Source organism: Lathamus discolor, chromosome 10 (assembly GCF_037157495.1).
Source record: "Lathamus discolor isolate bLatDis1 chromosome 10, bLatDis1.hap1, whole genome shotgun sequence".
NCBI lineage: Eukaryota > Metazoa > Chordata > Aves > Psittaciformes > Psittacidae > Lathamus > Lathamus discolor.
The window spans coordinates 4,890,934-4,918,810 of NC_088893.1; the positions used below are offsets into that span (position 1 = coordinate 4,890,934).

General features: G+C 47.3%; 1 protein-coding gene across 2 annotated transcripts; it reads left to right on the plus strand.

The window, feature by feature from the left end:
• Positions 1–412: 412 nt before the first annotated feature.
• GABRP (gamma-aminobutyric acid type A receptor subunit pi) lies at positions 413–27,877 on the plus strand. 2 transcript variants are annotated; one of them, XM_065690703.1, is made up of 13 exons: positions 413–472; positions 588–643; positions 1,067–1,143; positions 1,596–1,717; positions 13,241–13,338; positions 14,733–14,830; positions 17,193–17,260; positions 19,228–19,445; positions 20,316–20,398; positions 23,050–23,187; positions 24,383–24,535; positions 25,047–25,240; positions 25,824–27,877. In XM_065690703.1, the coding sequence occupies exons 5-13, from the start codon at positions 13,283–13,285 to the stop codon at positions 26,124–26,126; spliced, it is 1,311 nt and encodes a 436-aa protein (XP_065546775.1). In that variant the 5' UTR covers positions 413–472; positions 588–643; positions 1,067–1,143; positions 1,596–1,717; positions 13,241–13,282; the 3' UTR covers positions 26,127–27,877. The 2 variants fall into 2 exon arrangements, with proteins under 2 accessions (XP_065546775.1, XP_065546777.1); XM_065690705.1 differs by lacking the exons at positions 413–472; positions 588–643; positions 1,067–1,143; positions 1,596–1,717 and adding an exon at positions 7,883–8,169.

The following is a 27,877-nucleotide window of genomic DNA, read 5'->3' on the forward strand; positions in this document are numbered from 1 at the left end:
TTCTTGTCCCTTTCAAATATTTCCGTATTTCTTTGGGAAACCTCCATCGTACAAAATTTCCTTCTCCTTATTTCCACAGTGCTCAGAATAATCCCCTCCAAAGGTGAACATTTCAGTGAATACTTCAATAACATGGAAGTCGAGTGCTGTGGTACCATTCCGACTCAGTTCTGAAGACCCTTAAGTTCATGCCGTGAAAAGACAGCCCAGCAATGTTTTTGTTTCACATCCCATCATAATTCAAGTCTGAGTTAATGTTTCACCTCAGGCTGCAGTGGATTAGACAGAACAGCATTTCCTCAGTCACAGAGTAGCAGCGGTTGCCCTTTGACTTTGTCCACACTGCTCTGTTTTGCTGATAAATGACAAAAGCGTTGCCTCATCCCCTCTGACAACAGGTGGGGCTATTTTTAACCCAAACTACGTTTCTGCACGAGGCATTTTTAGACGATGAAGCAACAACCTAGCCTAGGTAATGAGAGCTGTCTTTCTGGTGCAAGGTTACCACGACTGTTAGTTTATAAGCTAAATATAAAGATAAACCCTTATGAACCTCGGGGTGATTCTTCCACCTGATTTTGTTTCAGCCAGAAGCAGAAGATGCTGGGGCTCGGCGTGGAAGAGGGCAGGAGCTTCAAGTGAGGTGTTTGCCTGCTCTCTTCAATTCATCTGCTGTTCGTCTGAGCTGCGGTAGGGACCTTCCATGGCGACGTCCCTTTAGCAGTGCAGGAGGACACAGCAGAGCAGAGGCGATGCAGGGCAGGAGCAGGCGCTGAGGGTGCTGGTCTGTCCTGCCGGGCTCACCCCAGACACACGGCGAAGGGAAAGGGAGGCTCAGCGCTGGGATTTACGTGTTCTGGGCAAAAGGCCTCAAGCGGTGGCCATGGGTGACCTGCGCTGCAGCCAGGGCTGGGGAGGCAGGCAGGGGCCAGGCCCTGGGTGGGGAAGCACAACCACAGAGTGTTTCCTGTGCAGCCCGCGCCTGGCGGAGGCTGGTGTTTGCTTCATCGCTTCACCCGAAAGCGCCGCGCCGGTAACTACGGTTTTGTTTTCTTTGTTGCTGCAGACACGGTTGTCAAGTCACAGAGCTGGCTGTGAGCGAGTCTACAGGCTAAAACGGCATTTCTTTCCCCACCATAGCAGGTTTCTGCCTCCTCTTTCTATCCTGTCTTTCAGGTGTTTATTTTAGATAATCTAGAAAGATAACTTATGCAACGGCTCTGGCTTGATAGTAGCCTTAAATGCTGAAATGGGGCAGAAACACTGCTGCTGTGATGATGTTTGGCTCTACGTCGCTGCTGTAGCTGGAGTCCACATTGCCCGGCCTGTGTGCTGGGCTACCCCTCCTCTCTGCAGGTAGTCTTTGGCAAGAGCCCAGTCTTTACCTCTCTCCTTAGCACGAGTGGGTGCCGCTGCCGTTCCATTGGAGCCCAGTGCAGAGCCACAGAAAACAAATGTGCCATGAGCGGATTGATTTATTTGCACTTTCTAGCCCAGCAGTTCTGCTTTGGGGAGGCAGAACCAAAGCAGGAAGCGCGCTGTAACGCCAGAGCGGAGCTGATAACGTGTTCTTCCCTTCCTTGGCCCTTTCCTAGCGCAGAGATCAGCCTGTTAAGAAATCACTTCCCAAGGAATTGGCCGTAACAGGGAGCATCGTGGCCAGCATCAGCACAGGGCCTGGGCACCAGCTGCAGACGGAGCGGGAAGCCACAGACAGGTACCAGGGGCAGGAGGGAGGTGGCAGTGGGGACAAGGAGGGGAGCCCTGGTGCTGGAGCTGCTGCACCAGCTGCGAGCAACCGGGAGATGTGGGGCCCGTGGTGAAGCCGTGGCAGGGGGATGCTCCTGACTGTGCAGCACCAGCTGGGAAGTGGTGCCAAAGGCGCCGGTGGGTACGCGAAGGCCCTGTGGTAGCGCAGGCACAGCAATGAAGGCTTAGTCCTGGGGATGCGGGGCTCACCCTCCCTCCTGTCAGTGCCTCACTTGAGCAAGCCGGGGTTACCTTTACCGCAGCCTTCAAAGTCAGGTGCTGCAGCTACAAGCACAGCACACAAACAGGCATTCCCGCCCCAACAGCTCCCTGATGGGAGCGCATCAGGTACACGTGCAAGGGCAGTGCAACAAAGGGGAGAAGGCTGCTGCCAAGGCCATCTCCGTGAGCTGCTTGTACCGCTCCCTGCGTTGAAGCGTCTCCGTGGGCGGCTGTTGATGGGATTTCTCTCTGAGACAAAAGGAGTTGAGCCAGTGGTCTCTTTCACAGACCCTTCTGATTCAGTCACGTGTGATGTGTTGGTAACAGCACTGTGGTGCGCAGGAAAGGCCGTGTCTGTGTGTGTCTGTGGTGTTTGTGTGTCACGTCTCTGAAACGCCATAGACAAAAACACAAACGGTGGGAGACAGCAGACAGCCACGGTATTGCTCTGCTTCTGCGCTGGATTCATCCTGCCAGCTCAGAGACTCGTAAAGGGATGCAGAGCTGTAATGCTCTTCTGGAAACATCAGGGGCCTTTGGTGTCCGATACAGCTCTAATGAAATGTGTTGGGGTGGCTTTCACGTTGCTACAGCCAATTCATCGCTATGAAGAGTGCAAACACTTTGACAGGGTGCTGGGATGATGAACGGGCACGTGTGTGGTGGGGGTCCCAGAGACCCCAGTGCTGGCAGCACATGGGCACGGCCACAGGGAGCCAGTCACAGAGCTCCTGTGGCCAAATCCACGCTCCGGGCAGTGGCTGATGGGCTCCCGCCAGCCTCGGGGCTGCAGGTGAGGTCTGTGAGGTGCTGGCTGTGGCCCCGTTGTCGCACGCTCTGAGCAGGCAGGCACAGCTCCGGCACAGCTCCAGCCCTCTGCTGCTCCTGGCACCGCGGAGGCTGCTGCGGGGCAGCCCCAGCCCCAGGCGTGGGGTCTCAGCCTCTGGAGTTGAGCAGAGATCTGTCCGTTGGCAGGCTGGAGCTGTGCAGCCCAGTGTCAGAGTTGGCAGGATGGAGCTGTGCAGCCCAGTGTCAGAGTTGGCAGGATGGGGCTGTGCAGCCCAGTGTCAGAGTTGGCAGGATGGAGCTGTGCAGCCCAGTGTCAGAGTTGGCAGGATGGAGCTGTGCAGCCCAGTGTCAGAGTTGGCAGGATGGGGCTGTGCAGCCCAGTGTCAGAGTTGGCAGGATGGGGCTGTGCAGCCCAGTGTCAGAGTTGGCAGGATGGAGCTGTGCAGCCCAGTGTCAGAGTTGGCAGGATGGAGCTGTGCAGCCTAGTGTCAGAGTTGGCAGGATGGAGCTGTGCAGCCCAGTGTCAGAGTTGGCAGGATGGGGCTGTGCAGCCCAGTGTCAGAGTTGGCAGGATGGGGCTGTGCAGCCCAGTGTCAGAGTTGGCAGGATGGAGCTGTGCAGCCCAGTGTCAGAGTTGGCAGGATGGAGCTGTGCAGCCCAGTGTCAGAGTTGGCAGGATGGAGCTGTGCAGCCCCGTGTCAGACAGCGCAACTGCTTCATCTCCCAAGGATTTCCCCCTCCCTTCCTAAAGGGATGCCTTCGGTTTAGAATCACAAGTCCATTTAAAACAAAAGACTAATGAATATGGTAGCCCTGCCTCTTTTGCAAGTTTAAACACCTCATCTTTCCTCAGAGAAGAGCTCTAAATCATTTTATTTGCAAGCCCTAAGCAGGAATTTGTATTGATGGTAAGACATTTATTGAGTTAATTTATTTAGAGCTGGGGCATAATTTCTAATAATGGAAGAGTCCCTAGGCTCAGAGAAATTGTCTCCTTGATAGGGCATTAATATTTTAAGGCGTTATAATACTCTGTCAATTGATCTGTGTCTTTTAGGGAGTGCGTTAGCAGTTATGGATGCCCCTTCCATGAAGGATTACCTTAAATAAAGCCGGTGCCGCACGGAGCAGCGCCTGCGTCACCGCCTGAGCTGGGAGAGGGGCCCAGGGCCTGGGTGATGGGGTGCGCTGGAACCAGGAGGGAAATAACGAGGTGCAGCTCCACAGGGTGGGAGCTGCTCCCGCGGCCTGGGCGATGCCTTCCCGGGAATGGCAGTGCTGCTGCCGCCGCTCGGGCTTTCCTGGGGAGACGCGACTCCGGGCACTGGCCTGGGCGGGAGGGGTTGGCGCGTGTTCTGCAGGAGGCTTGTCCACCTCGCGGGCAGTCCGGCTGCGGCTGCTCACAGCTGAGGTACGAGTAACGTGAGCTCCGAGTACCTGAATTTCTCTGGGTTTAGAAACAGGGAATATCTGAGCTATTTCCGGAGTGATTTGAAAAGATGAGGAAAGATCCATGTAAAAATCTGATTCTTGCTTCTTGTAACGCTGAATTAAATTGCACATTGCGCTAAGAAACATGGGGCTGAACAGCCTTCAGAAAGAAGGGAACATAAAAGGGGGCCTATAGGGATGCTGGGGAGGGACTCTTCATTAGGGACTGCAGTGACAGGACAAGGGGTAACGGGTTCAAACTTAAACAGGGGAAGTTTAGATTGGATATAAAGGAGGAAATTCTTTCCTGTGAGGGTGGTGAGGCACTGGAATGGGTTGCCCAGGGAGGTTGTGAATGCTCCATCCCTGGTGGTATTCAAGGCCAGGTTGGACAGAGCCTTGGGTGCCATGGTTTAGTGTGAGGTGTCCCTGCCTATGGCAGGGGGTTGGAACTGGATGACCTTACGGTCCTTTCCAACCCAAACTGTTCTATAATTCTATGATCCTATAAAAATGAATCCAGATTAAATGCTTTTATGTAAAGCCTGTCCCAGGGAGGGGATGATGGGACCACCGAGGCCTGGGCAGTTTGCTGGGGCATGGCCAGACCCCCTGAACCCAGGCTTCGGCATACTGACCCATGGTAGTGCAGTGGCCTGGGGAGGGACGACGTGAGCACATGGTGCAAAGCTGCTGCCAAGCCGCTGGCAGGAGCTCACAAGCCTGAATGAGTACCAAGGCTCGTCCTGGTCTGTCACCCCAGGAGTGGTGTTTGGGGTGCAATAGCTTTGAAGTTCTCTTACAACCCACAGAGGCTCCTATGTGGGGGGAAGCATTAGATCCAAGAGCTTGAGTCAAACCTGGAGCAGCTGAGGGCGGCTCTGTGTTGGTCACAGCTCCGCTCCTGGGACATCAGCACATGGGGTACTTGGGTTAAATCCTGTTTTCCTTGTGGCAGCTGCTGTGGGCTGCTCAGTCACTTCTTCAGTGCTGCATGCTGCATCTGCATCTATCCACTGTCCAGCGGTGACTCTGCGGGTACGGGGCCACAGTAAATGGGCACACAGGGCCAGCCCAGCAGGCACTGCAGCAGTTAACCCTGTGTGCCAAAGTGCTGCCACCACTTTGGAAGTGATACAAAGACAGCTGAAGTGTTCATACTGATCTGCTGTGGGTGATTTCACTCGCATTGGGGACGAGGTTTTATTTATTCCCTGTATAAATTATTCCTTTTGATGCAACAGATAAAAGCATTTATCTACTAAAAACTAAATTCTGCCAGAACTGAAGTGCTGGTACTTTGTGTCTGTGCCTTTATTGTGGATATTGAGTATTTATTAAGGAAAAATGAACACTGGTGCGGAGGGACCCACAGCTGCCGTGACTTTGACTGTGCTGCCTGCAAGAGCAAAATGAATGTGTTGGGGAGAAGTGGGCCGTGGAGACATTCAGGTCATTACATGGCTGGTTTTCCCCTAAAACATACTGCGGTGGGGAATGTTTCACTGCCCAACAGACATTCAGACTAATCTGTGTGTGAGATGAATGATTACGTCTGAGCCGTGCTCCTTGGGGCCCCATCTGATCCTTCTCCTCACAGGCTCATTTGTCAGCGTGCTGTCAAGCCCTCAGCCAGTGCTCCTGGCAGCTCCATCCATCCCCTCTCGAGTGCTGGGGCTGGCGCACCACGGCACCCAGCTGCTGGGAGGAGACAGATGCTCAGCGAGAATGAAGACAAAACCAGGTGATGCTGTGACCCCCCTGCTCCTCGGGGGGGGCAGCACGTCCCTCCTGCTCTTGCCCTGCAGGGGAGGGCCAGGCCATGCAGCAATTGCTCCCCTCAATCACACTGATTTCTTCCCAGCCCCATGAGTCCACCAGCAACGTACGCTGTGGGAGACAGTACCAAAACAACAGCGGAGACTGGCCAGCACAGTGCGATGGGGAAGCTGGCTCCCTTTGTCATGGCCATGACAGAGGAAAGCAATCCAGAGTTACTCAGAGCATATGCAGGCTGCTGCTTTCACATGGACCTGGCACCTGTGGATTTTGTGGCCATGTGTCTGAGGTAGCCTTTTGGTGTATGGACTCTGCCCTTGGTCTGGTGATAACCAGATGTCCAGTGTATTTCCTCTGTGTATTCCTCTATCTTCATGCTCCTCTAAGTCTGAATGACTCACTCGTTCTTTCCAAAATCTGCTCCTGTAAGAATCCTTCCATAATAATACCTTTCATTTCCCTTCTCCTCCTCTAGCATGGCCAGAACTGAGCAGAGCACTCAGGAAGCTTCTCACTCAGTAAAACCACTTTTGCTTTATTTACCATCAATGTAAGAGGTACTTACAGTCATTCCTCCTCTTTGTGGGTACAGTTCAGAAGGTACTCGGGGTACACCATGCTAGGACAAATGTCTTCACTGCAAGGACTGTCAGGCACTGAGCAGGCTGCCCAGGGCAGTGGTGCAGTCACCATCCCTGGAGGTATCTGAAAGACATGTAGAAGTGGCACCGAGGGACATGGTTTAGTGGCAGATTCGGCAGTGCTGGGTTCACGGTTGGACACAATGATCTGAAAGAGCTTTTCCAGCCTTTTCCATTCCGTGATTCTATTGTTTTGCGTCCTGCAAGGGAGTTAATCTTCCTCGTGCTTGTCTCAGCTGATAGGAACAAGAGTAATTATGTCTCACATCAAATACCTGCACATACACAATGGAGGAGCCTCAGCAAGCGGAGCTGCCAAGGTGGGAGGGACCATATATATACGGTGAACTCATAGAAAGCAGCACTGCCGGGCTTGTGCCTGTCTGCCTGTGAGGGGACGGAAGGTGAGCCGGTGGCACCCAAACCTGGAGCCCTGCCTGCAGCGAGGGGCAGGTTTGCTGAGTGAATGAAACCTGGAGTGACTGCCCAGCGTGACGGAGCAGGGAGCTGTGAACTCAGGCATCGCCGCCGCAGGGGGCTGACGACTGCAGGCAAGTTCAGTTGGAGCTGCGCTCCAGGTATCTGGCGCAGGAGAAAAAGAACTCCTGGGGCACGTTTCTGTGTGAAACTGTAACTGTTTGTGAATTTTATGTACATTGTATTTGCTCAAACACAGTGAATGAGTTGACTGAATGGAAGCCAAACTTGACATTTTAGAGAAAGAATGTATTTCACGTAAGTAAATCTCATAAACCTTCATTTTGGTGTAATTTAAGACTTTGTGTTTTTGAAGACCTGGGGCCTGTGAGGTGCAGGCAGACCTGTGGGCTATGTTAGGTGGGCAGAAGTGAGCATAAGGTGCTTTTCCATGAGCAGCTTGAAGAATGGGAGTTTACATTGTGGGAAACACAAACGCGTTACTGAGGCACGGCTTTAACATTCTTACATAAGCGCTGACTCTATTTTATCTAAACCTTCTCGTATCTTAGAGTTACTTCTGACTTGGACTGGAATCAGTAAGATGGGAGATGGGCCTGCAGTTTATCAGGTGTCACATCAGTAACGGGCCTGCTTCCCCTCCCTCTCATACTAAGAGAACGGTGCTGTATAAAGCCTTTGTATAGAGATGTTTGTGCAACTCATGGTACCAGCGCGTGTGAGATGAGGAGTAGGCTCTGTGTTTGTTACCTGGCACTGGAACTCTCTCTGGGTGGCTGCCAGCAGCCCGAGGGTGGAAGTGCTCATCCCTGTCCCCCACGGTGGAGCTGGTCCCCCTGTGGTGCTGCGGGTCAGCGGGCACTGGAACACAGTGAGGCAGCCTCCAGCGCGCAGAGCCACGGCCACTGCTTCTGGAACCGAGAGGTCATTTTTCCATGGGATGTCAGACAGTGACATGCATGGGAAGAATCAGTTTTTCACAGGAGCAGCTGACAGATGGATGCAGTTGAAAGATTTCTGCAAGTACCATGGAGTCACCTGTTCAAGTGTCGGTGATTCCTGATACCCACCCAGGGAAACTGAAGGAGCCAAGGAGCACAGGAAGCCATTGGGTCCGTGGGTGAGCATCACACCCCACCATGGCCAGCACATGCCTCGTGGGGCCTGGCCTCTGCAACGCACCTCTTGCTCTTCCAGGGAAAACCGGGCCAGGAATGACCTTCCAGGCTTGGTCACGTTATTAAGCAACGTGGTTGAATTGAGATTTTATCAAACGGGGAAGCCAGCAGCACATAGAAAGTTTCTGTTCCAACCAAACCAGAAACGTTCTGAGCTTTTGACAGAATACAAAACCATGAAAGACTTGGGCGAACATGAGACATTCCTTTCAACCCAAAATCATGTTGTCTTCTCTTATTTAGCACACTTGAGACCTTTTCTCAATCTCTTGTTTTAGTCAGAAAGTACTGTAAGCAAGAAAAGAGATTTTTGAGGCTAAACTATGAGAAACTATTAATTGCAGTGTTACCAACCCCCTGGTGCCAGGTTCTCCCACTCCTTTCTCCTCCATCACCCTCTAAAATCTCTTTTTGTCCTGGCCAGCCCAGGAGTGAGCTCCTGTGCCTGCTGACGTGTGACAGGATCCCACGGGCTCTTTGGTTCTCTAATAACTGGGTTCCTCTGCATCAATTTAGTGCCAAATAACTAAGAGTGGCTTGCATAAAAATGTTCCCCTGTTGTTAACTCCATTTTCTTCCTTTTAGTTACTTCAGTTTTTCTCCTGGCCTGCCAAACTAGATTTAAAACATTCAGCAATTAGAATGATAGCAATTAAATGTCTTGGCGTTTTCTTCAGGCAAGAACAAGCCTTAAAATTTTATATATATATATATATAAAATGTTATTTAAAGTTGGGGGAATTGAGAGGCAAATCATTTTAGATCAACTGAACTTGGAAGCCTTTAATGGTTTGTTTGCTCAGTAAGTTCAAACTGGAACAGCTCTCATAATAAATCACTGAATACCTGACTCTCAGAGAGCTGTCATGCCCTGACCCTGTCCTTACAACATCCCCTGTCCACACATCCCCACAGCACTCATCGTTCATTGCTCACAGTTCAGGCTGGGCAGGGGAAAAAGAAACATTAAAAAAGGAAAGACAGATTTTATCTATCTTAAATCACTGCAGGCCTCTTCCAGATAAACAAATATGTTGACCTTGAAGGGACATTTTGGCAAAGCCAGCGAAGTCTGGTCCTGGGTGTATGATGGGTTTTGCCTCTCATTGTTTTGTAATTGTGTTTGGCAACTATTGCTTTCATCTCAGTGGCCAAAGAAAGCTCAGCACAGAACAGCGCAGCCTCAAGGTGGTTGTGGTGCTGGTGTAGTGATGCTTCCTCCTGGAAAGTTATTCCCCAGCAGTGAATACAGGAAGCAACAGGGGAAGTCTCTGCCTCTGCTCTCTCTGTAGCACCACTCCTATATGCTGGTTGTGCTGACACTGCGCAACACAACTGGGCCTGGGTGGAGGAAAGGTTGGGAAACTGCTTTCCAGGGCTGTGTTGCTCCAGCCACAGAGCCAAGCCAGGGCAAAGCCAAACAATCCCCACCTCACCGTGTCTGAGAGGAAAATAAGCGTCCTCATCCCTTGTCCATCAAACCTCATCCTGGGAATCAGAGCCCTTGTGAAAACCCCCCAGTGAAAGGGCTGCTGGAATTCTGGGGTACAGCCTTACCTGTGCATAGTCCAGGCAGGCTGATGTTTCCGTGCCAGGATTTGCCCGAGGACCAGGCATGTGGGACAAGGGCTGAGCCACCCCTGCCCACAGCACAGGCAGCCTTGCGGGACTTCCTTCAGCTTTCAGGGGAAATGACAAATTATGCCTGAGTTCATTATGGAAATCTTCACTTTGTGTATTAAATAGGGGCAGCACCTAAACTGGCAAATGAAATGCAATCTGGTTTCGTTTTGGCATGTATTTTGTTTCTTCCCTGGCCAGGTTTCATTCTGAGATGCAGGCGTGCCTGTGTTGCATGTTCTGCGGTCGTAGCAATTGGGCTCCAGTTAAATTTGACATGGTGAATTATTATTGTAAGCTTAGTAAACAGGTTGGTTGGTTGGTTTTTGTGGGTGGCTTTTTAGATCTTCAGAAATGCTCCCATTGCCTGTCGTCGGGATGTCATCAGCACGCAGAAAACTGGAGCATATGCTAATCCCCTGTTCTGTGCCGTGAGACACAGATGATGCTTCCAGATGGGAAGTGGGAGGTAAGGCAGGACTGCAGTGGTTCTGCTGCTTCTCTCCCAGCAGTTACTGCTCAGGGGAAGGAAACTGTCACTCTGGTTTACACGGGTACCACTCCAGGCCCCATCAGTGACAGTGTGCACCTCTCCTACCCTATGCCATGTAACCTATAAACAGAACTGAAGCTGTCAGGGATTTTTCCACCTTTTGTGTTTTCACTCTTACCACCCCTTCGGAGCCAGAGGAATAAAGCAGAAGTAAGGAAGCACAGAGTGAGCTGTAGCAGGAGACACACTGCTGTTGGCTGGTGTAAAGAAACATGATTTCATTAGATCCTCTGGAAGTGGACGCAGGCTTCCGCAGAGAACTCTAGCTGGAGCTGGTTTATCATAACACTTGTATCTTTGTATAATTCTCACTGCCAGCAGGGAGAGCGCAGAGCGGAGCGAGGAGCCATTGTATCCTCCTGGGTTTCATTCTCTCTGAGTCTACATAATGGATGATTTTTATGTCACTTCGGCGCTGGATGCAGTTTCTCCCCTAGCTGTACTGGTGCTGTCTTCATGACCACCGCTGTGCTGGCATCGTCTGCGCCGTGCTGCCGTGACCACAGAAAATGTCCAGATTAAACAGTGCTTAAGGTTCTTATTTTGTTTGTATGAAAGTAAACTAAAATCTGGATGGAGAAACATAAACACACAATCGTGTAACCATTTCTTCCCAGTGGGCTGTATAACAGAACTGGTCGCAACTCCTGCACTCTAAAAGCAGAACTGAACTGTATTAACTGCCACACTGCATAGTAAAGGGATGCTCTGGACACACTCAGCTCTGCGCGCTGATATCCCCTTTTCTTGCCCATGAGTGCTTTGGTATGCCTTGTTTCTAGCTCTCTTGGGTACTTACAGTTCCCCCTGTCACTGTTTCAGTCTTTGATGTATTTATTATCTTCACAGCCACCCTCTGAAGGAGGAAAATGAGATTTTCCTTCTTTTGCTAAGAATTAGCAGAGTTGCGGAGAAATGGAGGCTGTGCAGCTCACTGGCTGTGGCAGCAGCTCTGCATTTACCTGAGTTGGTTTGTTTCAGCTCTCTTCACTAGATAATGGTAGCACATGCTGGAGCGTGCTTTTCAGTTACCTGACAGGGCAACAGGGTCCCAGGAGGGCTTTTTGCTACTCAAGCTCTCCATCCACAAATCAGAATAAATAGAATTTGGCTCGCTTTCATTTTTTTTCCAAAAGAAGGCCTTGGTAACTAGGATCAGGTAGAATAAAACTCATGCACCACGATTCTAGCGACCCCAGTCCCTGTGCGAAACGGGTTCCTCAGCTGTTCATGAAGCCTCAGACTTGAACTAAATGCCAATTTGTAAAATCATCTTTTCTTCCTCTAAGTTCTGCTTTAAACTACCTGGACTATTCCTTCTTCTTTCCCATCAGAACTGTGATCTGACATTGCTGTGGGCAAGCAGATGATCCCCACTCTATTCCTGCATGATCACATTATAGTGAGGAGCACTCGGCACTGGAAACACCTGAACATCATATTCAGAGAAAGGACTACAAGTGCAAAGCCTTGTTAGGAATTCAGATGTTGGACACGTATTAGGGTGTATTTGGTTTTGAACAACAGCCTTTCTCCAGTGGGATTCCCTGAATTTGTGATGCTTGAATGTTCAGATGCTTTTAGTGGCTCTGTGTGGTCAAAGATGTTCTCCTGGCCTGAAGCCCTGCTGCCCCATGGCACAGCACAAGAGCCATACAACTAGTGGAGAAGGCAGAGTGTCCTCTGGACTGCAGTGAGCTGTCAGGAAGAATCTAACTTGAGCAGAACTTTCCTGCTTTTTGGGTTGCTGTGGAACAACCAGGTTTGAAGTTGAGGTCCTAACCACTGTGTGTGATGGAGAAGGCTCTGAATCTGAAGCTGAGATCTTACTCTCAGTGATGCCAAGGTACAGGGACTAAAGATTTGCATAGTCATTCCCAATTTGTAACAGCATAAAAAAGAAGACTCATATCCATCCAAGGATGATGTTGCCTTGCCTGTATTTGCAGGAAAGCTCTGACACACAGGGTATGCTTCCAACAGGGTAGTGGGGCAGAGCAGGCAGTACTGTGTTTGCAGCTCAAACTAACGATGGCTGAGTAACCATCTCCACTTGGCAGCTATGGCAGTGTCATACTCACCATCCCGCCCTGTGGCAACACACACTGGCAGTGTGGCAGAAGGCTTTCTCAGGGAAAGGGGTGCATGTGATGCAGCATTCCAGGCAGGGAGCTGCTCTGCAAAGTAGTGCACAGCAAAGAGCTGCTGCCGTGGTGCCTGCTCCAGGGCCACCATAAGCCTCTGGAATCTTGGGCCAGAAGCCAAGATTTGGTTCCACTCCCAGAAAAGTCAACGAAACCCGTTTTAAGCGGAATGATTTCATCCTGTTCTGCATGCCGAGTGCCTTGCCAACATCACCGTTCATAGCGTGGTTTATCCCAGGTACAAGCTAATGGGGTGCAGGGCTGCAGCATTTCTGTGCAATTTGTGGAGCCCTGTACTAAAAGATGCCGGATCTGTCATATGTGGTCAGGATCCCACTTGGCTTTAGAGTCTAACGGCCTCTGGGAACTATCTGAACCCTCTTCTCTTTAACAAGTCCCTCCCCATTCCCAACATCGGCTAACCACCATCCCGTGCAGAAAGAAGAAAAGCTGCCACAAAATGGCAGCTAAAATGCAGTGACCTTGTCAGTGGCTTCAGGCCTGGAGCTGTCACTAGTGTCTTTCATGTGGAAAGTATTAAGGGAGCAGTGACACAGGCTAGAAGAAAGGGCAGGAGCCACTGTGTCGGGAATGTCAAACATCACACAGCACATGGTGCTGGCTCTGCAGGGCTTCTTTTCCCTGTTCCCTTAAAATAGTTTTCCTTAAATCACTAAACTTTGCTTTTCCTTTCAGCTTCACAGAGAAGCCCAGCAAATACAGAAATAACCCCTGGAGATGTTCTACAGATATTTCTGCTTCTTCAGTCTGTGTCTTTTCCTTCCAACCCAAAGGTAAGCGGGGTGTTTGTTTTGTTTTACAGGGAACAGCTGAATTATATCTCATATAAATAATGTGGGTCAAAAGCAAACTATGGTTCCAATTATCCAACCCATCCAAAGAAAGCTGAGTGCCGTAATGGATGTGGTGTAGAAGACAGCAACCTGCATAGGCCCCCAAAACGCAACAGGCACATTAACAGTGCAACCCCCGTGTCCTGTTTAGGACCACAGCAGCTTGCAGTCTGGGCTGGAAGTGTCTCCCACAGGGCTCCCAGCTGTGTTACTGCCATCCCTGGAACATAAGTCCTAAATTTCTGCAATGGTTTATGTTTATAATGTGCACAAACTGGTTCAGTGCTGCTGTAAGGGCCTTTTTGGTCTAAAACTCCCAGCAAAGCTCCCAGGACTAATAACCCAACTTGAAATGGAACAGAAGACACAAATCATCAAAGCTTTGAATAACTGCACAGCTAAGTTCTTACTCACAGCCTGAGGTGCTGGGTGCTGGGGAGAGGCACAGACACTGCCTTCCACCTCCTTCGGCCCTTCCCAAAGCAGCAGACTCTTGAGCAGACTCTTGACCATTCACTCATTTTCACCAAGTGAGCACATGCCCACACGGGGACACTGCAGCAGAGAACTTACCTTTTGCAGTCTCCCCCCCTACCCCCAACCCTCAAGCTGCCTGTATGATGGTACACATCCATCAAGCTCCTAATGGCAGGTAACAGCACCATTGTCCATCCACACAACGTGAATCTGACAGTGTCAGTGAGAGCTGAACCCTGTGTATGCACAGCAGCTGCGGTGGCTCAGCCCTTCAGCCCACACAGCTTTGCTGGTGCCTGTGAAGTTTTCTGTGCTCTACCTTTCTCCTTCTGGTGTACTTGGAGGTTTTACTCCTGAGAGTAGCTGTAGAGACTGCCAGACACTAACATGAGGATGCAAGCTTCTTTAGGGGACCAGTGAAGAGGGAGGAGAAGCTGTTGGTCAATAACTTTTGTCTCACATTGCCATAAGCAGGCAGGAAAAAGAAATGCAATTTCCTTACACAGACCGCATGAGGGGAGGGAGAGATTGTGGGTTATTATTAAGACCTGTTATATATAGATCTTGCTTGATTTGTCTGGGGCATCTTAAGAACATCCTTAAGCTACCATGTGTGCAAACCTGCAGCTATCAGCTAAGGAAATTTGCCATTTTCCACCTCTTCAGAATGCCGGCTTTTCAGCCAAGACAAGCAATGAGTGCAAGTGCTTGTGATTTCAGTGATCGACTTCCTTTTAATAAACATTGTATGCAGTTTGTTTGGCTGCTGGAGCACACGCTGGCAACACAGCTGCAGCTGCACACCAGATGTGCCTGGCATGCCCAGCCACACGTTAACTACGTATTTGTGTCCCCAGGAGGTGCTCCCTGGGCCACGTGTCCGACGCAGCATCCCTCCCTGGATTTGAGAACCTCACCACGGGGTACAACAAGTACCTCCGGCCCTACTTCGGTGGTACGTTGGCGCTGTGCATTTGACCATTTGAAGAACAGTCTGTAACGTGTGGAGGGAACAGTGTGCTTTCAGCTTTCTTTAGGATGCCCCAGTTTAAAAGATCGTGTTTCTTTTAAGCCAGCCAGTAGCCAGGGATGCCCTCCTCTCTGTGCATCCACTGATGTGCTGAAGAGATTGTGCATGCGTGTGTGGGACATGAGGCTGTGCCCATCTATGAGGTTAAGAACAGGGAATTTATAAGCCTCAATACTTCTGTGAAAGACCTGACAAGTAGCTAAATTCAGCTCTAACTGTATATGCTTTTGCTTAGAGTCTGACCATTGTGATTTTCTCCTTTATTTTGATTCATGTATAAGTGAATATACAATATATAAGTGGATATACTTAGCGAATGTATGCATTTAGTGGTTTGTGGCAATAGAGGAGTAAAGCAATTCTCCTTGCCAGAAATACTGACTCTTGACACATGATTTTACTTCACACTGAGACATAAAGTAAACCTGCTTTAAACCCTCATAAAACCATAGGGAGCACCTGAAGGATGGTCAGCTATATAGGAGCTTACCTGAGGCTATTCCACTTTGGGTGTCAGGTCTCCTACTTTCCAGGCAAATGCTGTAACAGAGTAAGGAGTTTCTCAGAATGACATTCGGCACCTGGCAAGTATTGATTAAAGTTTAAAAAACAGTTATGATTTTCTTTTTACTCAATTTTGCTTTTTTGCCAGAACCCATTAATGAAATTCTACTCAATAAAAATATTCCCCATGTGCTTTCACCAGGACTTGGATGTTTCCCATTGTACTTCCTGCAGACTGGCAGACTGTAGACTTCTGCTACTGGCAGCTTTGAGCTTCTTCCTTTTTCTGACTGGGGACAATACAGAATTTACCAGAGTTTATCTCGTTTTGCCTAGAACATCTGATCACATGCAGGATGGAAAAGCTTCTCCAGATCCTGTCACATCACTATACAGATGCTTCTGAACTGCATAACAGAGGTTAAGTGCATCTACACCAGCCTACACCTACCAGTGCTATAAATGCTAAACAGTAGTCAGGAGTCCAGTTTGAGCTCCTCCAGAGACCCTGGGTCCTCATAGATCTACCCTGGTCATCAATTTGAGTGGGCTTCAAGTGTGAATACCTAAATATCTGAAAACAAGGCCAGGTTGGACACAGGGGCTTGGAGCAAGCTGCTCCAGTGGAAGGTGTCCCTGCCTGTGGCAGGGGGCTGGAACTGGATGAGCTTTAAGGTCCTTTCCAACGCAAACCAGTCTTTGACTCTCTTAAGATGGAAGACATGAATGACAACACCTTTTAAAAATACACATCATCTGGAAATGAAATTACATTTTGGATTTTTTAATAGATTAATTAAAAAAATTAAAAAAAAAAAAAAAAAGACAAACACAAAAAAAAAAAAAAACCCACTAAACTACCTGGAAGCATGTTTAGAAGTTGTGTCCTTTGGACTTTCCTAAATGCTATTCAGATGATGAAGACCAGTTTCAGCAAGTCCTAGGAGGCAGGGCCTTGCCGTGTTGCTCACCCCGGCAGCGAGGGATGTCTTAGAAAGCGCCATTCCTACTCAGCGCCCCGACTTCACCCGGCATTAGACAAACCGGGCACGGCCCAGGGGAAAGGCTCTGCCCTGCCGCTGTGACAGCCGCGCTGGGCACAGCCCGGTTGCTCGCCCCAGCGCCGGCAATTCCTGGGCAGAAGCTGCCCTCCTGTGGTGGGTTTTACCGGTTGGCGGTGGAACAGGGAACTGCCGGGGCTCGGGCTGAGCGCTGAAAATTTGCTTTTAGATAGAACCGTTAATAGAGTAACTAAAGAGAGACAGAGGCTGCTGCATTCCTGGGCTTTAACCCAGTGCGTGGCCTCGGAAACTTCCTCTGCCTGCTTGTGTTTCCTCTCTGAGAAACAGGGGTGTGATCCCTGCGTGGTTGTGGGGTCTTCCAGAGCGCTGTGTGGCAAACAGCACAGCTGAGTGTGCTTGCCGCTGTGTGGGCTTTGTGGCTGGGTGAGAAGGGCCAGGCTGGCCCCTGGCTGACTGCCCTGTGGCTGATGCTTATCTAAAGTGGCCTTTCAGTGCTCTGAAACTGCTGCTCTTCCCAGCTGGTGCTGGTGGGTATTTGTTCATCACCAAACACAGGACTCCAGCTCCCCACCAGTGACAACTTCATTTTGGATCACAATGTCATTTGTGAGTCTGATGCTTTGGAGCCGTGCCTCTAAGGGCTTCTGCAGTGTTAGGGATAGCATGTGACGCTGGAGGGGTGCCATGCTGCACACAACCCTGCGTGGTTTCATTGTGCCTTGCACTCTTCTCTCTGCTTTAGCTTTTCTTTCCCTCCACAGGAGAACCTGTTCAAGTTGCAATGAGTCTGGACATTGCAAGTATTTCCAGTATATCTGAGAGTGACATGGTAAGTGAAAGAAATCTTATTCGGTAAGACATAAGAGCAGTATCTGCCCGAGAAACTTGTCATATATTCCTCTGTGTTCAGCCCAGAGACTGTCATATTCAAGCTGCTTTGCTTTTCTGTGTCTGTTGACCACTTTCAGAAGTGTGATGAGGACTCAGCTCATTTATGGCTGCAGACTGCAAAGATAACAAAGTAATGTGGGCTTCTAAGTAAATACAGATGGCTCCCCAGGTCCTACTGGTCAAAACCTCAGCACCTCCTGGAAACTGGGCCCCTTGGAAACTGCAAAAGTCACTCCTGTGTGACATTTCTTGTCCTTTACCTTTCCTCTGTGTAGGAGCCCTCTGTGCAGGGCAGGCCCCTCTTGGATGTGCTGCTGCTGACTGAAGACACGGACAGGGTTTCTTCTCAGGGAGGAGAAATGAGGTTTTGAGCTGTGACACAGGCTGAGCTCAGAGCGCTGGTGATCCCAAGGGGAAAAAACACAGTTTCCAATATGCAGAAAACATTTTCCCAGCACTGCTGAGTGTGGTTCCCTCCACTTCTGGTAACAGCTGGATTTCAAACACTGATTCCTGAAAACTCCTGTTTCGGGTTCACCAAAACTATGGGCAACTTGGGTAAATGCAGCAAATAGTTTCACATAAAGGTTCAAGGAACAATGCCAATACTTAATGCCAGCACTTTAATGAACACTACTGGCTTGTTTCTTATCCTCTCCCCCAACAAATTAAACAAGGTCACTAAATAAAATATTGTTCATTTTGGGGATGAGGGGAGCCAACAGAATCAATTATTCACATACCTCCAACCTGAGTAAAGGGCCTTGTAAAGTAGCTCCAGTTCTAGAGTTTTTGTTCTCAATGGTCCATCTAAATTGCTCTGGCGGCATGGAAAACACTACAGAGGCTTACTCTGTACCTCAGTAAAAGCTGGAAAATCAACCAAGAGTCTTTGCTTGAGTCACTGTTAGAATTCACTGAACTGACAGCTGTAACTGCATTATTTTACATGGTTTTTCCTCTGTCACAGGCAGTAAAGTTTTAAAAGTTGCAAGAGCTAAAGCTGATACCAGCTATTTACTTAGACCTTTTCTCTTACAGCATTTTACAAATTACAGATCAAATTAAACAGGATTCCTTTATCCTCCACAGACTGGCAGCATTATCTGTGGTGAAACATAGTGACTTCACACTGTTAACACCATCGCCAGTATCAGTCTGCCTGTGACAAGATGTTTGGAAAATAAAAGGCATTACTGGCTGCATTTACTTTGTCTACAAGGAAGGAAGTGAAATAGGGCACCAATGCCATGGGTCTGTCCAGCAGCTCAGTAAAGAATTCTCTTTAGAGCCAAGTACTGTGATTATTCTTTTATGATGGGGCACTGTGAAAATGCTCCAGTCACTGCAGGTAGGTTTTGGCAGGCTGACATCAAGTTAATCCTAATGCCCTTAGATACAAAACTCCAATTAAAAAAGATGTTACAAAGTTTGGGGGTTTACTTGTTTAGGTTTGTTAAGACCTCAGTGAAATAACACATTGGATTTGCTTACCTTTGTTCTCCAAAGTGCTGATGTCTTTCATGATCACGTTTATAGTGTATCTTCCAGCTGTAGACAACAAGTGGTTATTAATGTCAATGACCTGCTGAATGTGTGCACTTCCCATCTATTTTCTTAGCTGCAAAATGGACACCAAAATATCAGTCAAAATAACAGCTCATTAAAAAAAGTATACAAGTATAATCTTTAGTCCTCAAATGCTACACCTTAGAGTGTAAGTATGTGAGAAATGTGATACAGGAAATAAAACTATGATGAAAACCCATCAATCAGATTTACTGCATGCATTAGAAGCTGCGCTTGGATAGGTTAAATTTGTGCTCTGCCACTTGTCACACACAGAGGCGCCATGCAGGTGTGCTGGACATGCATCCTCACAGGTTTTCCTCTCTGTAATCCCAGGATTACACAGCTACTATCTATCTGCGGCAGCGCTGGACGGACCCCCGCTTGGTCTTTCACGGCAACAAGAGCTTCACGTTGGATGCTCGGCTAGTGGAATTGCTCTGGGTACCAGACACCTACATTGTGGAGTCCAAAAAGTCCTTCCTGCATGATGTCACTGTGGGGAACCGCCTCATAAGATTGTTCTCTAATGGCACTATCTTGTATGCCTTAAGGTAAAGCCACCTTTACTTTGCTGCTGATGATGGGTCAGCATAGATTTCTAGAATTACACTGGACAGGAGCAGACACCTCCAGTAATGAGCTTGGGATCAACAAGCCAACTGTGACAATACTCTTCTGATCTGTTGCCCCCTCTTCAGGCCACCTGGAAATGCCAGTCAAGGCTCAGGATTCCACACCATGGTACGTGCTGTGTCCTGAGCACAGTGCCTGCTCACAAAGCTCACATGTTGGGGTGGTACCCTAAAGAAGTCCAGTCAAATCAGATGGAGGCAGGACAGGAATGGAGGGAGGGTATCATAACAGTGAAAGTTTAACAGGCAGTGGGAAACTCTTTACCCAGTGCATGTAGCCACGATTTCTTTTTAGCAAAAGGTGTACTTGTAAATATACTGCAGAGCTGTGTTCTGTAATTGTGTTAGGAAATCATGCAGTGTTACCTCTTCTCAGCTCACGGTAACTGTGTCCCAGTTACCTTAACTGCAAAGTAAAACTCATTTACAATCCACATTCGAGCAAGCCAGAGTATGTGTGCAGTCATTTACTGTGCCTCAGGTGACAAGTGGTGACTTACTAAGATATGCAAACTGCAGCACTGGAAAACATGTAAATCTACACTCCACCACAGCAAAGCAAAATTCCTCCTTTGGTTACATTTTCACCAGTAGGCTGCAGAGGACACATCATCCTATGGAGGGTTCTCCTGGACTGTATCAATCCACTCATTACATAGGTCAAAATTATCTAAATGACAGGGCATTTAAAACCAGAGCAGAGTCTCTGTGGTCTAGATTGCTATAAAAACAGAGCTATTTCATTACATGGTTTTATTGCAACTTGCAGAGTTCCTTCTTTTCCTACAGGATCACTACAACTGTTGCTTGTAACATGGACCTGTCAAAATATCCCATGGACACACAGACCTGCAGACTGCAGCTAGAAAGCTGTAAGTATAACATTCTAGAAAAATCATTCATTTATTCATGTGTGACTATGCAACTCGAGTATATGGATTGATCCCAGTGGCTTCCTGGAGTAGACTCTTATTCCTGCAAATATTAACGTAAGAAAGAAAACAACTTTGCTTCATCATTCTTTATCTGTGGTGTAATCCAGAGTTTAGAGGATTCCTGTCACTGCAATTTGTATAAGAAGATATTAAAGTGTAAATAGTTCAATTCTGTTCAACAGAAAGGATGAAGTAACAACAGATCATCTTCCAAATTTGGCCCCTTTTGCTCAAAGAGCTTCTTCAAAACTAACTGGTGAGGTAAGTGCACAGGACAGTACAGCAAGGAACCATCTTTGCCTCTCCCAAACCTCCAGTGCAACAACACAGTGTGAAGGGTGGCTCTTACCAGAACATGAGTTGAACAAACTCTCCAACACATGAACAGAAACTAAGGCAAACTCATCGTCCTGGTATGTGCTTCTCCCTGCAGTCTGCCTGCTGCAGCAGCACAGGTGATGGGACCCTGGTTAACACAAGGAGTCTCAGCCTTGGAAGCCTTAAAATAAAACCAAAAAAGGAATAATCAGTGAGTTCTGCTCTCCATTAAATTAAAAGTTCATTCTCGAGAAAGCTTGCTGGGAAGGCCTCCAGGGCCACCTGGGACACTCCAGGGCTCGTAGCCAGGAGCTCAGCAAGAGTAGTGCTGCTTTTCCATATCTGTACAGCTCCAGAACAAGCAAGCAACCATCTCCCACTTCATGTCACAAAAAGAAACATCAAAAATCTCAATAGTGAAAATAGTGAAAAATAGTGAAATAGAAAAAAAAATAGTGAAAAATCTTAATAGTGAAAAGGCCAGATTTTAACTTCTGGGGTTGCAGCACGAAGCACCTAGGGAAGCACATATTACTTTCACATTAAAATCCTATTAGTTCACCATAGTTAACTTTATTACAAAGAATAGCTCCTGAAATAATAATGATTGGCCTCTTCTGCTAAAGCACGACATGTTTAGGCCTGTTTGAAAAGTGATTGGGTCCTACATCATGCTCAGTTGCTGTATAATTCCAATGAAATTACATGCACATTGCCCACTAGAGATTTCATTAGGATAAGTGCCCAGAAATAATGCTATTTAAATACACACCAGATGAATTAACAACAATCTATCATTTATTATAAAATTTTCCTGAGTAGCCACAATGTATAAAACTGCTTAGAAACTTTCCAAAGTCACATGCTGAGGATTCTACACAGGGATTCATACCCTGGACACCTAATTTAGGAGTTCATCACACTCAAGCTCTGGTGATTTTATCTAATGAGAAAACACAATTAGATAAAAAGAGAGCTGCAACTGCATCTTATTCCTTCTATAAGGCGAAAGAGGTTATTATCAGAATCCGAATGTCCCTTTTCAGTGATATCCAGTGATAGGACAAGGGGCAATGGGTGTAAACTGGAGCATAGGAAGTTCCACGTTAACATCAGGAAGAACTTCTTTACTGTAAGAGTGACAGAGCACTGGAACAGGTTGCCCAGGGGGGTTGTGGAGTCTCCTACACTGGAGATATTCAAGGCCCGCCTGGACAAGTTCCTGTGTGATGTACTGTAGGTTACCCTGCTCTTGCAGGGGGGTTGGACTAGATGATCTTTTGAGGTCCCTTCCAACCCTTGGGATTCTGTGATTCTGTGATTCTGTGATTCTGTGATTCTCCTCTTCTCAAAGCAGAGCACTTAATAAAAGAATCCGAGTGGCGAGATCCTAAATGAAGTGATATTTTTGAAGTGAATGGCAGGCTGGTGACTCCTTTATTCCTCAGTCCAACCTGAGGTCACGTACGTCACTTACATTCCTGGAGACAATTATTTAGCTGGCATATATGGAGTTTACTGGTAACTGCTTGAATTGTTGATCTCGTGTGTCCCTCCATTTTGAGGCAGGAATTCAGCGTTACCTAAATATCAGATGCATTTATTTGCCTTCTGTAACTTACAGCTTTGGGGGATAGGAGGAATGGTTTGTAGAAAAACTGCCTTTACGAATAAGTTTCATGGACGGTGCATACCCAGGCATTAAGCTTGGTTCAGAACCACACAGCAGCCTCAGCTGCAAGCTGCTGACTACCTGCAAATGCCTCTTCTGGTATTTTTTAGCCTTTGAATAGATAATTCAATGAAATGTGCCCCTGTCAGTTGGTAAGAGGCTCAGGGGGATCTGCATCCTTTCTTTACCACTGGGTTTCTCCTCCTCTCCTGACTGAAGAGACTATATTCAAGGGGTTATCACTGCATGTATTGTCTATCCTACTGCATGTAATCAAACTGTGGAATATGTTATCTTCTAAAATGTTAAAATACTTTAAAATACAAATACCCCATGTAAACAATTGAAATAGGTTTTCTGCTGCCTTGCATGTTATGCATCATTCCCAGTGGTGTGTGTTCCCATTGAAATCTGAACGAGCAGATTGAAAGTACAGCAATGAAAGAACAGCCAACCTCCACCCATGGTCTGACACAGGCAACAGGGTCCTTGTCCAGCCTGGATTGTGTTTCTGTTCTCACTCAGGGGACACAGCAGGGCAGTAGCTGGGCTTTTCCTGACTAAATCACAGTAATATGGGTCTTTATGTTCTCCTTAGGGGGATATGATGAAAACGACGTCATCTTCACGTGGCTGAGAGGAAACGATTCTGTCCATGGCATAGAAAAGTTGCGTCTCTCTCAGTACACGGTGGAACGTTACTACACCCTCGTCTCAAAGACCCAGCAGGAAACAGGTATATCAGTGACAGAGAAAAGCAAGAAAAGCTCTCAGGTATTTCTCCTTGCAGCTCCCTTCCCTTCTCTGGGCCTGAACATGTGAAGTCTTTAGCAAATCTTAATCTCACAAAAAGAGATGGGCAGAAACATGCTGAAATCCAATTAGTTGCAATCAGGATGTTGTGTAAGATGGAAGTCCATGGAAAGATGGAGATTCTGATATACTATATTCACTTGATACATTTGGAATTATCTTCTTTTATCTCCACTTCTATCCTTATCCACCAAAAAAACTGTCCCCTCCTACCAGGTGTGCAGAGATCCATGTTCACAGCAACTGGGAGTAAAATTAACTTTTAAAATAGACTTTTGCTTGTAAATTGCAATTCTGTCCTGATGAAATAAGATCCCTTTGTACATCAGAATTCAATGTCTTTTTCATGATCAGTGTAAATACTGTTCTCTCCAATCACAGCCACTATGAATAGGGGCAAGACTTCCTCAGAATGACCAGGTTCTAAACATAAGTGTTTTGTTGTTTACTGTAGTGTACACAGCCCACAGACAACACAGGGTTTGTTTCTACGTTTCAAAGGGAACTATTGTTTCAACAGCAGAAATATCTCCTGAAAATACCAGTAATCCAGCTGAAAAATGGAGTTTAAAGAAGGGACTGATTTTTTTTGAGCTCAAAAAGACATGGGTATCAAAGATAAGAAATAATGCATGCAGGGGTCTAAGTCCCTCTGATGATAAGGTATCGGATGGTATTGGATGTAAGCCAGAGCCTGCTGGAATGGAGATAAAAATCTTGTGTTATTTCTCAGCCACCAGATAAGACTGAACTTTGCAATGTCCCTTCACAGTGGAGAAAATGTGTTGTGCTGAGTATAAGAGCAGATGAAAACATCATCCATTCTCTCCTCTGAGTTAAGACACTGGTACAAAATGTTTCCACTGTGGATTAAGTTCAGGAGCCCCCTTGCAAGCCACACATTGTTTTAGATGTCTCTTGCCAAGCAATGCTGTGTGCATGTGTCCTCTTGTCTAGGGTATGTTAGATAAGTAAGACTTCTGAGGCAAGAAGTCAAGCTGTGTAAGAGAGGCATCTCCCCTGATCTCGGTGCAGCTCTGCTGATGTACATCAGCTGAAGGCATCAGTCCAGGTATCCTTGGGACCTCATGTTCAGAATTTCTTCCTTTCATGAGCAGGCAGTTACCCACGACTGATCCTGCAGTTTGAGCTGAGGAGAAATGTCCTTTACTTCATTTTGGAGACCTATGTGCCCTCCACTCTGCTCGTCATGTTGTCCTGGGTTTCTTTTTGGATCACGTTAGATTCAGTGCCTGCAAGGACTTGCATTGGTGAGTTACTGCTCAAGGAAGGGCAGGGGAGCCTCTGAGGGCTGGGGTAGATGGTTGTTTTCTTGAGCTCTCTTCTCAGTGATAAATGGTCTGCTCACTCTGCTTTTACTTGCGGTAGAGCTGGGTTAGCAGCATGGAGGATGTGCTGTGGCCAGCACATTTGCCCACCTGCAGAGCTGGGTATGGCTGAGGCTCCCAGCAGATGCACAGCAGAAAGCAGAGCACGCGTTATTTGGGATGTGCTTTGGGCAGGGAGGGGAGGATTTTTTTACTGAAAGCAAGACAAATAAGAGCCAAATGCACATTGGAGCCAAGCTGTCAAAGGCAGGAACAGGCTGAGTGGAGCTAGTAGCTAGCACTACAAAAGCTTTTAAACTGATGGATGATTTGGATTTGGTAAGAAGTAAAGTGCTCTATCTGGCAAGCAGTAGAGAATGACAACATTTGAAGAAGGACAGGCCAAGTCTTTTCCAAAGTGACCCCAAAGATCTCTCCTTTTCTGCTTTCCAAGGAGTAACAACGGTGCTTTCCATGACAACTCTGATGATTGGGTCACGAAGTTCACTTTCGAAAACCAACTGTTTCATTAAGGCCATTGATGTTTACCTCGGCATCTGCTTCAGCTTCATCTTTGGTGCCCTTGTGGAATATGCAGTGGCTCACTACAGCTCATCACAAAAGTGTACAGCTAAAACACCTCAAGAGGTAAAGCCTGATCTACCTTAAATAAGCCCAGTTATCTTGGATCTTTCTAAGATTAGTCCTCCATTAACCCTTCTTCCTCCCTTCACAGAAGACAGTACCAAACATCAGTCCCACAATGTTCTGGGGGCAGGGGTATGAGAATGAATTGTTCAAAGTGCTCTGCTTCATCGTGAGAAATGAAGTAGTATGGCCATAGTCCAGTGGTCAAGGGTCCAAATCCTGTCAGAGGAAAAAGAGGTTTCCCACCTTGATGCTGAGTTCCCCAGCCATTAAGTTACTGCACAGACATGAAGAGATGGATGTCTTGTAGGAGATGGATGTTGGGGTGCTTAGTGACATAGAGTGAGACTTGTTTGGAGATCTCAGAAATACCTCTAGAAATACTGTGGTGGAAACACAGGCATCTCTGGGACTTCAGACACTCCTAAAAATGGGCAGCAGCTGAAAGGCATGTCTGAATGTTGGGATGAACATACATGAAGCTGTGGTTTTATCTTTTCCCTTATGGTCTCCTTTTTGATTAAAGCACTTCTCTGCAGGAGAAGACAAGCACTAAAACTAACTGCATACTCTTGCTTCCTAGGGGCCTTCAAATGAACTCACTAAAGACATGGAAGAGGTCAACATTGCTAACATCCTCACCAGCTACAGACGGAAAATCAGCTTTACAAGCATTGAGATTTCCAGTGATAATGTTAACTGCAATGACTTGACCATGAAAACCCATGAGAAAATCAAACGCGTCTTGAGAAACAAAATGCACAGGATTATTGGTTATTTCACAATTCAGAACCCCAGCAATGTAGACCACTACTCCAAATTGCTTTTCCCTTTGTTCTTCATGCTGGCCAATGTGTTTTATTGGGCTTACTACCTATATTTTTAGTAGAAATTAGTTGCTTCATTCTCCTACTTCAGTAGGAGAGGAATCTTGCCAGGTAAAATTCCTCTGGTAAGATTAGAATTTGGTAAGATTCTAAGCTGGTATCTACCCTCAGTGAATCCAACGTGCACAAACTGCTGTGTTGTGCTTCCTGAGGTACAGAAGAGTATGAGGTATGCAAGGTGCAAAGCCTTGGTGCTTCAGCATTAGCAATGGTGACACTGGACAACTGGTTGTTCAGCTGAGTGGCTGTATTGGGCTCTTCTGCTCATACCTGCTCTTCATCCCAGCATCCAGCCTCTCACCTGGCTGAAGATGGGTGTGTAGGACTGCAAGAGGCAGGCCACAGAGCACTCTAGGTGGCAAAATTATCTTTATGTACTCTGAGGCAGGATGGAACCTTGTAGTTTAGCTCTCCAAGAGGATGTAGGATTATCGCTGTTATTCTTTGTTTGCCAGAGATAACAGGGCGACTGTGATTGCAGTCTCAATAGCTCCTCTGTTTAAGAGGACTGAAGGCAGCAGCAGTGTGCCCTACACAGGCTCCATGCACTGTGCTTCCTTGTCCTGGGGTAATGCCAGATCAGGGGGTTTGGTGCGGCTGGCATCGGCGCAGTTGTGTGCCTCATTGTTTTCAACACCTGTTTTGACTCGTTGAGGTGACCCTCACTTGCTGAAGTTATCCATTCCTGAGACACAGAGGGTGGTTTTGTTTGTAGAGCTGCATTTTTTCAGAGATTCAGGACCATAAAATAGAAGCAGCAAGACTGTTTTGTAACACATCTCTTGTACTGATGTGGTGCAGTTGAACAGATTCTACCACAAATCCTTGTGTCTTCCTCGCAAATTCTTTCTCATCCTGCAGATTGCCTCCTTCAGCTTCCAATGCCAGAAGCAGCTCTTGTTCCTTGCTAGCCATATGCAAGGGTGGCCAATATGTCATCCCTTCCTTTATGTGGCTGTGCAGCTGTGGCAAGTCAGCAGTGCTGATGGGTGAAAATCCCGGTGTGGGGCTGACCTACGATGATCTAAATCAGCCTTTCACTCGCTATTTTAGGCTGAAACAGTGTCAGGCTTCTGCAGAAATCCAGCTGGGCTCTGGAAACTGCTGGTCAGGTTTGGTTATCCTGAGATTAGCAGGATTGAGAGCTTTGTTTTAAAAATAAGGATGGGGCATGCACATTTGAAAACCAAATGCCATTTAAGGCTACTGGAAGTCTTTATTTCCCAACTTGAAAATGGACATTTTATGGCAGATTTCCCCCTCTTCCCCTCCTTTTGGTCTATGCAACCTTCATAATTTTGAGGGTGAATTCCTGCAGTCCTTTTAGGCAAACCTGTCATTGCCTGCAGTAGCCACCATTCAGCAGGAGTTCTGACTGAGCAGGTAGCTTATATTACAGTATCATGCACACAGTTATTTGCTTAGGGTAAGAGTCTCTTACTAGAGGTTCCTACAGAAGGTGGGCAAAGCACATGAAACTATGGATTTTTTGCTTTAATAACTTTTTATCGAACCACTTCTCCACACTCTACCGTGACGGATCTAAACCACATATTCATAAATCACAGCTTTTACAAAGAGCAGCACAAGAAGTCAAACGGGAGCAGACTGACAATGGCAAGTGAATAAACACAAACTCCAATAATGAAACGTTGTCTTGTATGTACTGGCATTTAAAGTCCATCCCATAAAATGTAATCAAGTGAATGTTTGTGATATGAACACAAACCCGCAGAGAGATCCTCTATTA

Bases quoted from the DNA above. Each gene is read 5' to 3' on its own strand.
- GABRP (XM_065690703.1), top strand. From the start codon at position 13,283: ATGTTCTACAGATATTTCTGCTTCTTCAGTCTGTGTCTTTTCCTTCCA. The intron at 17,261-19,227 runs GTAAGTGAAAGA...CTGTAATCCCAG, and splicing joins GTATATCTGAGAGTGACATG to GATTACACAGCTACTATCTA. The intron at 23,188-24,382 runs GTATATCAGTGA...TTTCATGAGCAG, and splicing joins AAAGACCCAGCAGGAAACAG to GCAGTTACCCACGACTGATC.